Source organism: Eschrichtius robustus, chromosome 6 (genome assembly GCF_028021215.1).
Source record: "Eschrichtius robustus isolate mEscRob2 chromosome 6, mEscRob2.pri, whole genome shotgun sequence".
Lineage (NCBI taxonomy): Eukaryota > Metazoa > Chordata > Mammalia > Artiodactyla > Eschrichtiidae > Eschrichtius > Eschrichtius robustus.
In genome coordinates, this window is record NC_090829.1 from 65,213,237 (window position 1) to 65,229,161 (window position 15,925).

Sequence of the window (15,925 nt, forward strand, 5' to 3'; positions counted from 1 at the left end):
TACGGAAGGAGTAGACAAGAGGCCATGCGGTGTCTCACAGGCATGCATGCGTGTCCCTGGAGGTGCCCTTCTCTCTCGGAGTCCTACTGGGGAGGGCTGGATACCACTCCCACCTGCTAACCATCTCCTGACTCAGATTCCTCAATGGGGTTTTCCCTCTGCAGGAACTCGGAGTGCCTCTCCCCTGCTAATTTGAAGAAGAGTCTATTTCCAGACTCAGTGAATGGTACCAGCCAATGGCCACCTTAGAAACCTGGTAGCCATTTCCAACCTCTCTCCCTCTCTCATCCCCTACATGACTGTCACCAGGTCCTGGTGGTAGGACCTTCCAGATTATCTCTCAGACTCTCCCTTTATGTCTTCCACCTTAGCCAGTGGGACAGTCAAAACACTCAACAACCGGCATGGCTGGGGGACACTCACTCAGCACAGACAGAGCCGTCACTGTGCTACTGCAGACATAGCAGAGCATAGTGGGTGAGTGCAGACCCCACCCCAGTCAGGCCCTAGGGCAGCATTAGCTCTTGCCTGAACTGTTGGAAAAGTTTTTTTCATCCCCTCTGATCTGATCTCTCTCTGGCACCATGGTCAGAGCAATTAACCTAATTCGCACACCCAAACATCTCCTCACGTACCCAAAGCTCTTCAGCGGCCCCTTAGCTACACATGAAGCCCCTTCCCAAGTCCTCAGCTGGCCTCATGAGACCTGGATCTCACCAGTTCTGCAGCACATCTCCTGCCGCTTCCCTCTAAGCATGCTCTATCCCAGTCACACGGAACCAAGTACAGATCCGAGAATAAGCCGCATCTCCATGCCTCCACACTTGAGGCTTCTCCAGCCTGGGGTGCCTTGTCCTCCTTGATTCCTTATGAAATCCTGCTGATTTGGGTTCAAGACACAACTCAAACGCCATCTTTTTGGTGAAAGCTTCCCTGTCCGCCACCCTTGGTGCCTCAACTGTATGTCCCACACAAACCTATCGCTACTGTACAGCTCGCTACTTTGCGCTTTGCTTACATGCCTGTCTCCTCCCACTAGACTGCACAGTCCTCCAGGCTGAGGACCACCTTTTAACCTGCAAACCCCCTGGCACAGGATCTGGCACACGGTGGGCACCGGGGAGATGCTAAATGGATTGACGGATGAACAAGATGGTTTAAGGGTGGTCCCCAAGGCAGAGAAGGGACTGTATAAAGCTCCCAAAGTCCCTTCCTGCCCAGGAATCTGTGGAGATGGACATGTTGCCTGGGACACAGCATGCAGGAGAACAAGGCAATAGGTATCACCAACCTCGCCGCCCCTTTTGGTTTTTGAGTTCGTTTTGATACACCCAGGAATGTTTTTGGATACACAGCGTTCATGGACAGTGTATTTACAGTCTGAAAATAAAAATAAGAAAAGTGACTGTGAGTGACCACGTAGGGAAGGTCAGCCACCCCCCTGCCCCCACCCCAGCTGAGGCCCGTGCCTCCCTCTGTGTGGCCAGTCAGGGGCAGGGGACATATGGAGCTGGCCTTGCCTAATGGCAATTCAAGTCTCCAGTTGTTCACTGAGAAGAGTCCGTGATTATCTCCCAGACATGCTCCTGCACCCTCCACCCTGCCACACTGCCTTCCACCGCGGGTGGTGAATGCAGCAGGAAAACATCCCCAGAAAGGTGCTTTCCGCTTAAGGGGAGTGAGGAGTCATCCTGGCTATGCCAATGCCACAGTATTGAATGTCAGGATGTTGGGGAGTAGATAGCAAGGCCGGCGTCTTCCTAACTCTGGAGACAGGCAGGCCTGGGCCTGAACTCTGGCTCTGCCATTTGTAACTACCCACACGATCTAGGGTAAGTTCCTTCACTGCTCTGAAATTCAGGGTTTTCTACAAAATGGGAAGAAGATTGCTTTCTTTTTGCAGCATTACATAATTTGTATAAAGCACCACATGTGCGGGTCAGAACAGCTATTCCACAAATGACTGTTGTTGTTACTGTTTACGACTGTGTCAACAGGCCTAGAACGTACTAGGAATGAGGCTGGGCCTATGAAAAGTGGGTGAGAGCTGGATTTGAAATGGGTGCTGGAAAGACAGGTGGGTCCCTACTTTTGCCTGCTGACTCTTGCTCTTGGTGGACACTGGGCCCAGCTCTGCTACAATGACTTTTGTGGCTGAGGTTGCCTGCTGCCTGGCTCCTGTGTGCATGGCAGATAAAACATTTTGGTGACCCGCCCCGTACCCGACGGCCCTCGCTGCAGCAGCAGCTCCCCAGTCCCTGGAGGGTTCAGGTTGAGTGCTTGCTGTCTGCCTCCTGAGGTGGGGGGCAGGATTCTGCACCCACGCACCCCGGGCCCTACAAAGCCCTCTTGCTGCAGCCCCTCCCCTCTCCTCCTGCTCCGCAAACCCACCCTCTTTCCTACATGACCCCTTCTTTCTTCCTTCTCCTCCATCTCTTTCTTCTGTCCTCCTTTCCAGTCTCCCTCCTTCCTTTTCCATGTGTGTTTTTTTCTCCTCTCCAATCTGACTTTACTAAATGGATTATAAAGTGAAACAAATGGATAATTTTAATTCCATTGTATATATGAATATAGTTGCTTATTAATTGAAAAAAAAAAAACAGGTTCTTCTGACCAACCAAAACATTCACTAGCAAAACTCAATTGAAATTATTATGAGATGCTTTTTAATTACATTTGAACCTTAATAGCTTTTTTTCTAGGCAGTCAGTGGCCTATGACGAGACTCCAATAGGATAATATTTGTCCATTTGACTTGGGTAGAACAAAAATAGGACATGGAAGTTTTGCTTTATTTTCTGCTGTTGGAATAATATGGCAAGTCCCTCAAGCTAGGAAGCAGAGACGCCTAAACTTTTCTGGGAATGGCTCAATCATGTATGGAGCAAGACAGTTCCTGGGAAAAGGGGTTGGAAGGAAGTTTACTCACAAATGCAGCACAGGCCTTGCTTCCGAACGCCCATCAGCATGACATGGCAGAAGTTGCAGTAGGTTGGTTTCTTGAAATGCTTCATGGTCCAGGCGTGTCTCCCGTCCCCCTTGGAGCCCTGCGGGGACAGCAAGGGAATGAGATGCAGGCAGCCCCACTCTTTCTAAAAAGAGTCTCTTCTCATATTTGGAAAACAAGTTATTCACTTATTTTACTGTTGTAAAGATTATTTTAATAGAAATGCAAATCAAAACAAAATTCTTCGTGTGTGTGTATTTTCTAAAATAAGCAAATATTAAAAATTAGGGCCATCTGAGTGGAGTATGTGGTGGGGGGAGTGGAAATCAGAACAATCTTTCTTTCTTTCTTTCTCTCAATCATCTATTAATCATCTATTACCTAACAATCATCTATTATCTATCAACAATCTATCATCTATCACCCATCTATCTACCCTTTAAATGTTTACACCCTTCAACTAATAAATTTCCTTTCTTGGATTCTATCCTAAAGGAATCATTTTTGAAAGATAGATGAGCATTTCTGTGCTCTGTCAGATGTTTAACCCAGCATTATTTAAAATAACTGAAAATATCCTAAAGGCCTCAAAATGACCAAAAGGTTTGTGGTACATCTGTATGATTTAATGTTAAGTGGCCATCAAAAAGATATTTATAAGAACATTGAATGGTTTGGGAATGTGCTCATGTTACTAAGTTCTAAGGGAAAAAAGCAGAATGCAAATTTGATGATCTATTATGATCTCGGTTTTATACAATGATATGTTGTACGGGAAGAAAAGTCACCAAACTGTTAACAGAGGTTAGCTATAGCTAGCAGCACTATGGATTTATTTTATTCTCTAATTTCTACTTTCTTCTGTATTTTCCAAATTTTCTACAGTGAGGAGGTACTAGTTTTATAATCAGGAAAAAATTCGCTTAGTAAAAACAATGTACTGCTCTCATCACCTTTCTGTGCACAGATAAAACAGCAAAGAGGCAGAGACAGAAAGATGGTTAAGCCATTTCCCCCTGACTTGGCTTGGAAGCAAATTCATTCCATCCACCAGATAAGCCGAGCCTCACATAATCACACACCTTTCCTGGACACCAAAGCTCCCACCTTCCAGCCCCTGGGAGCACAGGCTTGCTGGAGACTGCGGCTTCAGGAGCATCCTTCCACATATGGTGTCCTTGACCTTTTGTCATAGGCTCCATCAAAAGAGTAACACTCTTGGGCTGTTAAGGGTAGTAAAAAGTACTGTAAGGTGGTAAGGATTGAGAGTCAGGCACATGGAGTCCAACGTGCTGGATTGAAACCCACTTCTTACTTCTGCGTCCCTCTGCTTTGGGTTGGTCATGGTGGCCAGACCCATTGCTGTGCTCAACTCTTCTGCTAATGGTCTCTAGAGGAGCCCACATGCTTTTTCAAATGCTGGTCTCCTTCTGGGGCCAGGATAAGTTCTCCTTACCACCTCAAAACCCTGCTTCTTCCAAAACCTGAGTCTTACAGAATTAAAGTCTTTTTATCTAATGGCTTCTACTTTAGTAAATGGGTTCACTAACTGATTAAATGATCCACTTAAATATCGATTCATTCATTTCTTTGACAAACATTGACCTCAAGGGATTTTTGTAAAAATTATGTGAAATACTATAAGTGAAGCTCCTAATCCAGTGCCCGACACATTGTAAATGAAAACATTTATTAAGTTCCTACTCCGTGCTAGGCAGTAGGGGACACAAAAATAAGTAAAGAGTGTTTTCCTACGTGTAAGGAGGTAGATTTATACCTGTTCTAGAAATGAAGAAGCAGAGACTCATAGAAGTTATATAAATAGCCCAAGACCACACAAATAATAAGTGACCAAGCTGAGCCCGTAGTCACACTGGGGGCTCTTGCTGGCCTCGGAGCCCATGCTCCTTCCATGCCTCTCCTGTACCTCCACAAACCAGGGTTTTCCTTCATGGACAGAAGGGAAATTACAGCACTCTTAGCAGACCCAGCTCCTTCTTCATGCAGCCCAAGGGACGGTCATTTGACCTGAAATACCTTTATCAGCACAATCAATTAGTATCTGAGAAAGGGAGCGTCAGCTATTTTCATAGATACAGGGTAAGAAGCAAAGGGACCCTGACTTGGGATAAAGTAACATTTCTGCTTGGGTTATAGCACCATCATGTGGCTCCTTTATTTCTGCACGTTGGCGGCTGCAGGGTGTAGGAGTAACGTTCCTTATGCACGCCAGGTTTTGTGTTGAGGCTGCAGTTCCCTTGGGAGACAGATTGTTTCTCATACATGCCATTCAGAGATCCCCAGACTTTTCAGTGGCCGCATGTGGGTTTTGAAAAAAGCCAAACAATCAAGGTGGCTTTTAAAACATAGAGGAACACTTTCCCTAGAACCCCAACTATTAATGTGAAAACATATAATTTAGTGCCTATTTTCAAATAAATGCATAAAATTTCAATTAATAAAAACCAAATGCACATTTGCTTTTTGTTTGCATTATTCCTCAGGTAAAGTATGGTCTTAGTACAAGGCTGATTTGGCATCAGGGGGAGACACTGGGGAGAATGTTGAAGAAATAATGTCTTTCCCTCTTCCAGCCATAAAAGAGTGGATCCCCTCCAAGCAAAGAGTTGGTGGCACTTTGGACTCAACAAGTCCAAAATAGGAAACAGAAGTAGAAATTGGTTCCTTGTGATTAAAATGTCCCATCTCTATTTCCATGTTTCAGAGAGAAAACAGGTGCATTAGAACAGCACTCAAGCAGAACTTCCACTTTGATTCAGCTATAATGTTGAGCCTTGATAGTAGAAAGTATACCTAACCTATCTGAGCACCCTCAGGTCCTAGCTCATGTGGGTTCGTGCACACAGTAGGTTCTTGGTAAGAAATCACTGCACGAGAAGTCTGCTGTTACTGAATATGGAAGATGGGCTCTGGTACTAACTAGGTGTGTGTCCATGGGCAAGTGCCTTTACCTCTCTGGTCCTTGGTATGAAAAATGAAGGGGACAGACCAGGGAGCACCAAGTTCTCTTCCAGCTCTGACCTTCTAGGGTTATAAGGAAAAAGGAGATCCTGGTTCATTGATTTCTATTTAGCATTTGGAAAGAGCTGGACATGCTATGAGATAATTTCAGGATTCTTAGTCCTTGAGTGTTGGAGAAGAGGGCTCAGCTTTAGTCCTGAATTGCAAAACTGTCAGATGGACACAGCACAGGCAACAACATCAGCTAGAGGCTAACCCAAATGAACCTCCTGTTCTGTCCCTCTCTTTGACATTTCAGTAATCTTGAAGAGGTATTGTCTTACAACCCGTGTGACTGTACTGGTAAACGCTAATGTCACCATTTGTACTTTTAGTTCTAATCTTCCCTACCTAATGTATGGAAGCTACTTTCATGGTAAATAAGCAGACCAGGTCAGATGCCAGTGATTTCACATTAAGCCTCTATATGTGTTCCCTACTCTGATCAAAACTGGGAGGTTTCTCTAATATACCCTGAACTTTCTTTCATGTGGGTCTTTGATCAAGCTATTCTCCTGGCTGCAAACTCTCTCTTCTACCAGCCAAATCATACCCATCCTTGAGAGCCAGATCAAATATCCTAGGTCTTTATCTTTATCTCAAGAATGGGATATCAAAATCCCACACATCCTTCAGAGCCAGGGCAAACACCCTCCAAAGTTTCTTCCACTGGTCTCACTCCTAAGTGTGAGATGTTCGAAAGTGCAGGTTCTTTGGAGTCAAGTACAAATAAATGCTGGCTATTCTTTTTCCTCTCCGGACTCAGAATCTCAGTTTTCCATCTGTTTAAATGGGTAAAAAAAGATCTACCTTATCTGGTTGTTCTGATTGTTAAATAAGATATTATCATTGAACGCCCTCTGCCTCACAACAAATCAGTATTTTTTCCTTTCTTTCTTCCTTTCCTTCCTTCCTTCCCCAACTCTCTTAGCATTTTTAAATCTAATTTGTGGAAAAGATGGAATTCTTCCCTGAATATTTTTTGCCCTTTGCCTGGTTGAGCATAAGTTTCCGGTGGGTGAATATTGTACCTGTGTTCCCTCGTAGCCCTCAGAACAGTATCTTTATTTAGTAATAATTTAGTAAACGTCTGTCAAATGAATGAATGAATATTTCAGGCACTAATAGGTAAAAAGAGAGGATTTTTGGGCTGGCCTACAGCGTACGGGCTGGCCTACAGCGTACGGGCTGTCCATTGGGAAGTCCGGGGCAGAAGCCAGGGATATTAACTTCCACATGGAACTTGATGCTTCTGAAAGGTGAGAGGTCTTTGACCTCAAGCTTGCAACTTACAGCGTCGTCCATGCCCAGGAGGACCAGCAATGGGATGGTGGTCATCCCTCCGTGGACCCACTCCTGGAGAGACACCAAGCCAGCCCGGTCATGGTCCATCCCTTGTAACATCTCCTTCAATATCTGTGGAATCCATAGAGCAACCAATGTCCACTTTCATCTTCGACTTCTCTGCCCCGCCCCTGCCCCGCCCACAGGGCCCTGCTGCCCTTTTTAAGGGCCCTGCTGCCCTTTTCTGTCTCTTCTGTTCTATGTTTTCTGGCTTGTGTTTTACCCCTTTCCCCTCTGATTCGGAGTGAGTAGAGCATTGAGGGAGCAAACGGGGGTGAGGAGAACAGGGGTCCAGGCCTGGCTCTGCCCTGACCTGTGTGGACTTCGACAAGCCACCCCAACTCTCTGGATTCTGCTTTGCTCATCTGTAAAATGGAACTAGTATTGCTATGTTCGCAGCATGGTAGTGAAGATTAGAGAAAATGTATATAAAATGCTAAATATTATATCGGACTCATAGGAGCCCCCAATGTAATTCTTATTATTAATATTATCTAATGATTGAGAAAAATCTTTAAAAGTCTTTCTAGCTCTAAATTCTCTGATCTCTGAGCTCCTGTTATAAAAATTTAGCTTTGGTGAAAGCGTTAGGGGGCATTATGAGGTATTATTATTTGAATTAGTCTACACTTTCCCTTGCTGCCTCTAATCTTTCCTATCAGGGAAGTGGGAGATCAAGGTGTAGGACCCAGAGAAGTCACCTCTAAGAAGATGATCTGGGACAGCCTGCACCGTAAACATGTGTTTCCAAGTCCCACTCTCATCTTGGAAGCTCACTGGAAAGTCACCCCTTGCTTTTGGAAACTCACAGGCCTTAGCTCCGTGGGATCCCACTCGAGATACTGGGCAATGTGTAGCATCTGGTTGACAATACGATCCATCTCCTAGAAAACATCAAGGAGAGAAGCCAACTGAAGATGTGTTTTTACGAGCAAGACTCAAAATCAAACCCCGTGGGAAGATGGGCAGGGCAGAGTGTGAGAAGCAGCTGGTACAATACACTGTCATTTCATCAAGCACTCACTATTTGTTTTTGCTCTTTATTTCTGCCTTGACCACAAAGCTCACAAGAAACACAGACCGTGGATAAGCCAGAGGTATGCAGAAAGCTCACTGAACACTGACCTCCTCCTAGACCCACCTTCCTTCCCCTATTCTGTGCTCTGACTTAGCATAGAAAGCACTCCTGTTCCCTCCTTCTTTGTGATCCTACAAATACTTACAAACCAAGGCACTAACTTCCTCCCTCTTTTCCCACACCTCATTCCCACAGCTTTGGCAACTTGGGATTCATCTATACCCCTTGGGAGTCAGTTTCAGTTGGATGTAGAGCCACTGTGTTGGTCCTTTCTCAGGCACTATGATTCAGATTCCTTTTGGCATCTCCTTTGTTTCCTTTGTATCAAGTCCTGGGTCCAGGACTCTTGGAACAGGAAATTCATGAAGGGTATGTTTGCCTAATGAGTGAGCCTTTTGTTTGGTACCAAGGCCAGGCTCTATCTAAAACCTCACAGAATTGTTGGACGCTAATGAATCAGTGCACTGAGAGTCCCACTGAAACACACTGGACTGAGAAAGCATTTGCATGTCTTGGGCACCATCTAAGATGTTCATAGTAAGGTTGATTTGGGGACACAGGTTGGAGAACTGAAGCAAGGTTTAAAGGTGTTACTTTCACCAGGTAGAATGCTGGGTCAAAATAAGCAAGCTAAAACCCAACAGCAATTTTTAAAATTGTATTTCATTTAAAGTAGAAAATAACCCATTGCAAAACTGCAGATGAAGTGGTAGATGGGGGTAAGGAAGTGGGCAGAATGGTGGGAATAGGGCTCAGCAGAAGTTCCAATGAAAAAGAGCTCATGAAACTAGTTGGGTCCAAGATTCAATGTGAGCAAACGATGTGGTTCAGGAATGGAGAATTAGACTCAATCTTGGGCTGTGTAAATAGGTGGGCATTTTCAGGAAGCGGAGTGGGCAGATTTCAGGAAGAACTAGTTCCCTGATGTGGATACTTAAAGAGCCCTGGAGGGGCGGGTTCAGTTCTATGCCATATTTTAAGAATGGCATTGACAAACTAGAGCTTGACCAGAGTGGAGATTTAAACCTTCCTTATGAGAAACAGTGTAGAAATTAGGAAATATGAGCTTGGGGAAGATTTTTGGGAAGATGTGATAGTACCTTCAAATACCTGAAGGCCTATTGTGTACAACTGGTACTCCACTGGTCAGCTGCCCTGGTCAGCTACAGAGTAAGCAGAAGTCAGCAGAAGAAATGGGGGTGAGGTACTCCACCGGTCAGCAGAAGTAAGCTGAGGGATGGAGGGAGGGAAGAGTTGAGGGTTGGCCTATTTTGACCTCACCACTGGGTTGGGGGAGGGGAGAGAAGAGCAGAATCAGGTTTTGGATTGAAAATTTCCCTGGCAGACTAGAGATGCCTTGTGTGCGGGAGGGATGCCTTCTCTAACAGTCATCCCCAGTGGTGGAGTGGCTGTTTTAAGGTACTGGGTGAACTCTCCATTACTGGGAGTGTTCACAAAGAGGCTGGGCATCCAACTGCCAGGGGGTCTTGGTGGGAAGTTGAAAGAGAGAGAACTATTTTGAGACTCACTTCAGTCCACCAGTGTTACCTTCCAAATAGATCCAGAATTTAACCACTTCTTACCACCTGCAATGCTGCTACCCTGGTGCAAGTTACCATCATTTCTTGTCTTGCTTATTTTAATAGCCTCCTAACTGGTATCCCTGCTTGCATCCCTACAGTCTAGACTCAACGCAGCAGCTAGAGTGATCCTGTTAGGACCTAAGTCAATCATGTCACTCCTCTGCTCAGAATCTCCAGTGGTTCTCTACCTCTCCAGAGTAAAAGAGAGAAAACCCTTTCAATCACCTGTAAGGCTTGATAATGCTTTGCAAACGCCCCGTCCCTTCTCATTACTTCTCTGATCTCATCTCCTGTTACTCACTCCAACCTCATCTGTTCAGTCATCCTGTTCCACCCACTCCGGCCTCCTAGTTAATCTGCTAACATTCCGGGCATCCCTCAGGACCTCTGCACTTGCTGTTCCCTCTGCCTGGAAGGTGCTTCCCCGTGACTCACTCCCTTCACCTCCTTCAAGTGTCTGTTCAGATGTCCCCTCCTCAGGGAGACCTTCCTTGGCTCCTCCAGCTAAAACTGCAGCTCCCTCCAATACTTCCTTTCCCTCCTTTATTTTCCCTCTAGCACACATCTCTATCTAACACATACTTGACTATGTTTGCAGTGTGTGTGTCTGCACTAGAATGAAAGCATCATGAGGGCCTGGATCTTTGTCTGTTGGCTCACTGATACACCTCCCCCAGTGCTTAGAACAGTAGCCTGACATATATGAGATATTCAATCAATATGTGTTGATCAAATGCTTGAGAGTCTGTGATTCTCTGGTGGTTCCCCCGCATGACCCAGCTCACGGAACTACAATGTGGCTGCAGGGATCCCATAAAGACACTCTGGGGTTCAGTGGGAACTGGGACGATGCAGTTGGTCTAGTGGACTGGTTCCCTTTCTTCCTCCCTCTGGTCTGACTCAGCCCCGTGCACTTCAACCTCAGAGACTTTCTGTTAATGAGTCCCATCTCTCACACTGCCAGTCATGAGGACAGGGCCTGTCTGATTCTCTTTGCCTTTTCTCCTCTCTGCCTTCTTCCTTTTCCATCCTTCTTCTCATTCTATGACCCCTGACCTGTCCCTGCCTCTTCCTGAGGGGAGGTGGGGATGAGACTCAGGCTTTCCCAGGTGTGGTGGGATGGGATCATGTGCTCAGAGCAGACAGAGCCAGACTCCTAGAGCTAGTGCCCTGGGGTATGAGAGGAAGGCAAGGGTGACGGCAAAGCACGCCAGCAGTTACCTGCCTTCCTCCTGTCTTCTTGCCCTGGTCTTGCTGCCTCTCCCCACCTCCTCTCCTCCAGCCCTGGGCTTCAGCAGGAAATTACAGGGGGAATTTCTGAACCAGCTGGGAAGTTAAACTAGATGAGATACTAAAGCATCTCCCCAACCTGAGATTTTGCGATTTGAGCTTCTGGAATGAAAAAGCAAGTTGGAGTTCACTCTCCTCTGGGCGGGCTCTTTGGAAGTAGAAGGCAGGGGGTTCTAGTCATCTCTGCAGCTCATATTGAGACACTGCTATTCCTATGAAGATGGAGCTGAGAGTGTTCGGCCTCTCCCTTCACCTGTTCCCCTCTCCCCCAGCCTTTCTTGGATCTTGGAGGGATATTTGGAGAGCTTACCGCTTGGTCCAGGAGACCATTCTCATCCGAATCATAGAGACGAAACATGACTGCAAGAAACACAGAGGTGAGGCTTGAGATGTCCTCCGGGTACCAGGGATGGGCTGAGACTTTGCTGCTGCCAGTTTGTAGATCAGTTCTGACCATCACTGGAGTGAAGTTGCAGCCAGCTCACCCACCCTCCAAGGCACAGAGTTTGACCTTCCTTACAGTGGGAAGAGGGAAGAGAACCAAGCCACCTGGCCTCTGGGACTGTCTAAGCAATAACTCTGCAGCTGATGAGATCTGGGTCACGAGCGTGATTCCCTGTAGAGCATTCACACCTCTCAGCATCACGGGAACACAACTCAGAGCAGATGCCCCGCTGGTGGTGGGGCAGAGGCACCACAGTTATAGACGGGACACTGCTTCTACTGCACACAGAAAGGGTGTGGAGTTAGGCAGGTTCAGACCTTGGTCCTGTCCTACCACCTCTAGGGCATCACATAAGTCATTTATCTTCTTTAGGCTCAATTTCTTCATCTGTAAGATGGAGATTATAATAGTTTCTTTATCCTAAGTTTTTTTCAAATGAAGATTAATATGTCAGTGATATGCTAAATCTATAGCACTTGGAATGTAGAGAGCACGCAACAGATGTTATTTATTTTTATTTTCTTTCATTAATGAATATTTATATATGGCATTTAATATGTACAATGTACCATCCTATGCACCTTATCATTATTACTTATTCAAACCTCAATAATGCTATGAAGTAGTTATTATTATAGAAGCTATTATATTTCTTTTTCTAAAATGTCTACACGCAATTCAGAAACATCCTCTACCATGCTCTAGCTGTAGAGAGGTGGTGGAAGGTAAAGATTTGGGAGTGAATTTTGGGCAAAGGACTAAATGTTCATTTATGGGATTTGGAAACTTGCCATATCATTCATCTAAAAGGTAGAGATCCTGTCTGTGGTCTCAGAGGTAAGCAGGGTGGGGAGCAGAGCTGAATACATCTTCATTTCCCTCCCATCCTTTAAAACCCTTCATCATGCCTGTGTTCTCTGTGGCTGACCCTTCCCTTGTGTAACTGCTCTGGACCTCTTGGGATGTACCCACAGGGTCACAGCACTCCTGTTCATTTGCCCTTGTGTTGTCACTTCCTTCTACGTGTTTTATGTCTCTGTACCCTGTGTTTATTCAGTGGTGTCTCTGGTTGGAGTTTAAGTTATTGAAAAGTCATGGGCTTCCAATTCTTTGGTCAGAGACACTCTGGGCCCAGGTGGCTCTAACATGGAGCCCTCTTTGGTCCCACTGTGCATGAGGAGTAGAATGAGAAAGTGTGAGCAAGCATCCTATTTTTTAGCAGCATGGCCTTGGGCAAGTCATTTAACTTTTCCATGCTTTCTTACATATAAAGTGAGAACAATCATGTCAACCGTCTAGGGTTACTGTGAGGTTAAAACGAGAAAATGCATTTAAAGTGCTTAGCAAAAATAAGGTGTTCAGTGATGAGTTATTATTGTTATTACATTGATGATGGGTGGGATTTCAGGCTATCATTTCCAAAAAAAAAAATACATGCTTGGTTATTTAGAAAAAAACCTTAACTTGGTTTCAATCACTAAAATCAGAGATGATTTGAATTTATTTAATTTAATTTTTTAAAAAAAGAAAACTTTATAGGACAAATGACCAAGTTTCTGCAACAAAAAACTGTAGGGAAAAAAATAAGCAAAAGATTAAGAGAGACTAAAGAGACGTAGTAACAAATAGCAATGTATGGACCTTACTTGGATCCCAATTCAAACAAACAGTGCTTGAATTGTTCCCCAAGTAAGGGAAAATAATGAATACTGACTGAATATTTGATAATAGTAAGGAATTGTTTTCTTTAGATGTGATTGTGGTGTTGTGGTTATATTTAAGAAAAAGTTATATTATTTTAGAGGTACATACTGAGATATTTACAGATGAAATAATATGATGTCTGGAATTTGCTTCAAAATAATCTGGGGCAGAAGAAATAAGTGGGAGGTATAAATAAAACACGACTGACCACAAGCTGGTAATTGTTGAAGGTGGTTGATGGGCACACGGAAGTTCTTTGTAGTCTCTACTTTTATCTGTGTTTGAAATTTTCTGTAATAAAAAGCTTTTAGAAATACAGTTTCTTTTCATTACCATTACAGGACTCAGTCTGAGAGGCACTAATATGCGGAATTTGCCACATTTGCTCCTCTCTGGTAGTTATGAACAAATATAATGCCTGAAACTCAAAATCCAACTGAATGTGGGAAATAATTTGACATTTCCCTTTTAACATTAGTCAGAAGAAACAGAAATCTGGTACATTTGCTTCCAAATTAGCATTAAGACTTGTAACTGTTAACTCTTCAAACCTATGGGGGAGTTTTAAGCTGGCTAAGAGAGCAAACTGTTTCATTTTGTTTTGGGCAAGGGTTAACCTTTGCCAGACTTTTCCTAATGCTTAAGTTTCATTGACTAGTCCGATTATTAACTGGAATTTTGACTTTTGCTATAATGTGTATGCTTTTCCCTCAGTGTCTACTAAGATCCCAAGAGATGCCAAAACAATATATATTTTTAACAAGGTCCTACCTGTTATCTGTTTCAAAGTTTGCCTGTAGGCTCGCAAAGGTCAGCGAGACCGTCCCCAGAGCGAGTTATCTGCCAGACTGCAGGCTGCTTCAGCCACTGTGGGCTTTCCTTTCTGCCCCCAGCTATTTTTCTCCTTCTGAAGACATGTTTTTGAAACCAAGCTCAACTCCCTTAATTAACTAGCCCTCTTTCTCAAGAGGCCAAAACACTTGGGGTGGGGGTGGGTGAAGACATGGAAATAAGCTATAACAAGATAGAGGTTGATTAGATCTCAAGAAAAAAAGAGTTCTTCATAGTTAAAGAGTTGCTTGGGCATGGAATAGGGGAAGGAAGATAGATGTTGAAAATCTTCCCTTGAAAAATCTTCTAAGAGGAGGCAGCAGCTTTCTGATTGGAGGCTTTCAGGAAATCCTGCCAGCAAAGGAAGGGAGTCTTCACCCTTTGCAGAGACCCCTTACCTTTCCAGATCTTGGTTCTCAATACCAAGGTCTCAAATGCACCTTCCACCCTATACAACTGGTACTGTGTTCCAGGGCAGATTCTAGGAAATATTCATGTCACTGCTGGTGAAAGGGCAGAAAAGCTCCCCCAGGGAGGCAGGACCCATCCCCAGGATCCCAGATCAACCTCCAGCCTGTTTAGAACAATAGACAGGACACTAGCTCTTCCTCTAGGAAAAAGTCGAAGCCCCTTGACAGGGTGCATACTTACATTCTAGCTTATCCTGAGGTCTCCCAGTTTCCAGCAAGGACAGGTAACACATGACATCCTTCAGGTACACTATGGGGGATTCTGAGCCTGAAGACTGAGCAGCATGGTTTCCCAGGGGGGTCGCAGATACTTGGTCTTTAGTTGGCACTTGCTTCTCAGTGATCTTTGATTCTGTGACAGGCAAGAGGAAAGCATCCAAGGACATAATGTTTAGTAAACATGAAACCCTTTGTTGCCCCATTCTTTTCACGGTAGAGACACGAATTTTATGAGTGTCTTCAAAAGCATGGATTACATAGATATGATCAAATCAGTGGCCATAGAAATCCAGTTTGTAGGGTTCATACTTTCTGAATGAACCCCATTCTGACCCTTTTAAGAGTCTATAGCCTTATAAGAAATTCACCAATGCTCTGGGAATTTTAAGAAAAGATGATAGTGATTTTTAGTAATATCAATAGCCAACAAGTAAATGTCATTTAGCCTAATTTTGGGGGGAACACACCCAATTTGTAGAGGTAATTTTGTCTGGGATTCCAAAAGTCCAGACTATTGGTTATTTACCAACATACTGTTTTACAATTTTCTTCTCAAATGCATTTAAAGATAAACAAAAAGATGAAAGTTCGAAAGAGAAAACTGGGATTGACAACTAATTTCCAGAAACTAGGAAGAATTGTGACTTACTGAAAGCCTAATCAGTTGCATAAGGAAAGTATAGAGAGTGGCTTATCATACCACAGGAATAGAGTGAGTCTTCCCTCTGAAATTTTCCTTCTCATAGGTAGGAAGACTGTCTCTTTGCCCTCTGGTTAAGAAATATGATGTTATTACTAACCAGAAAACCAGGCACCGATATTTTACGTGTGAATCATACTCTTTTGAGGCACTTTAAGGGCTATCTCTTTTTCCCCAGCCTCTTTATATCCATGATCTCAATATCAAATAAGAGGATGCAACTCAGAGAAAACACAGGAAACAGTAAAAGGAAGACTGGCAGTGGAAAATCTAACCCAAGTGTTGTACCACCA

At 44.3% G+C, this 15,925-nt stretch overlaps 1 protein-coding gene across 4 annotated transcripts in view; it reads right to left on the bottom strand.

Annotated features, from left to right (window-relative positions):
- DGKG (diacylglycerol kinase gamma) overlaps window positions 1-15,925 on the bottom strand; it is a 158,953-nt gene that overhangs the window by 105,348 nt on the left and 37,680 nt on the right. For all 4 annotated transcript variants that reach the window (XM_068545449.1, XM_068545448.1, XM_068545447.1 and 1 more), the window contains exons 5-10: window positions 14,895-15,065; window positions 11,574-11,623; window positions 8,122-8,196; window positions 7,262-7,384; window positions 2,930-3,047; window positions 1,292-1,380 (exon numbers count right to left, since the gene is read on the bottom strand). In XM_068545449.1, coding sequence (XP_068401550.1) covers window positions 1,292-1,380; window positions 2,930-3,047; window positions 7,262-7,384; window positions 8,122-8,196; window positions 11,574-11,623; window positions 14,895-15,065 — 626 coding nt within the window. The remainder of the gene's footprint in view (window positions 1-1,291; window positions 1,381-2,929; window positions 3,048-7,261; window positions 7,385-8,121; window positions 8,197-11,573; window positions 11,624-14,894; window positions 15,066-15,925) is intronic.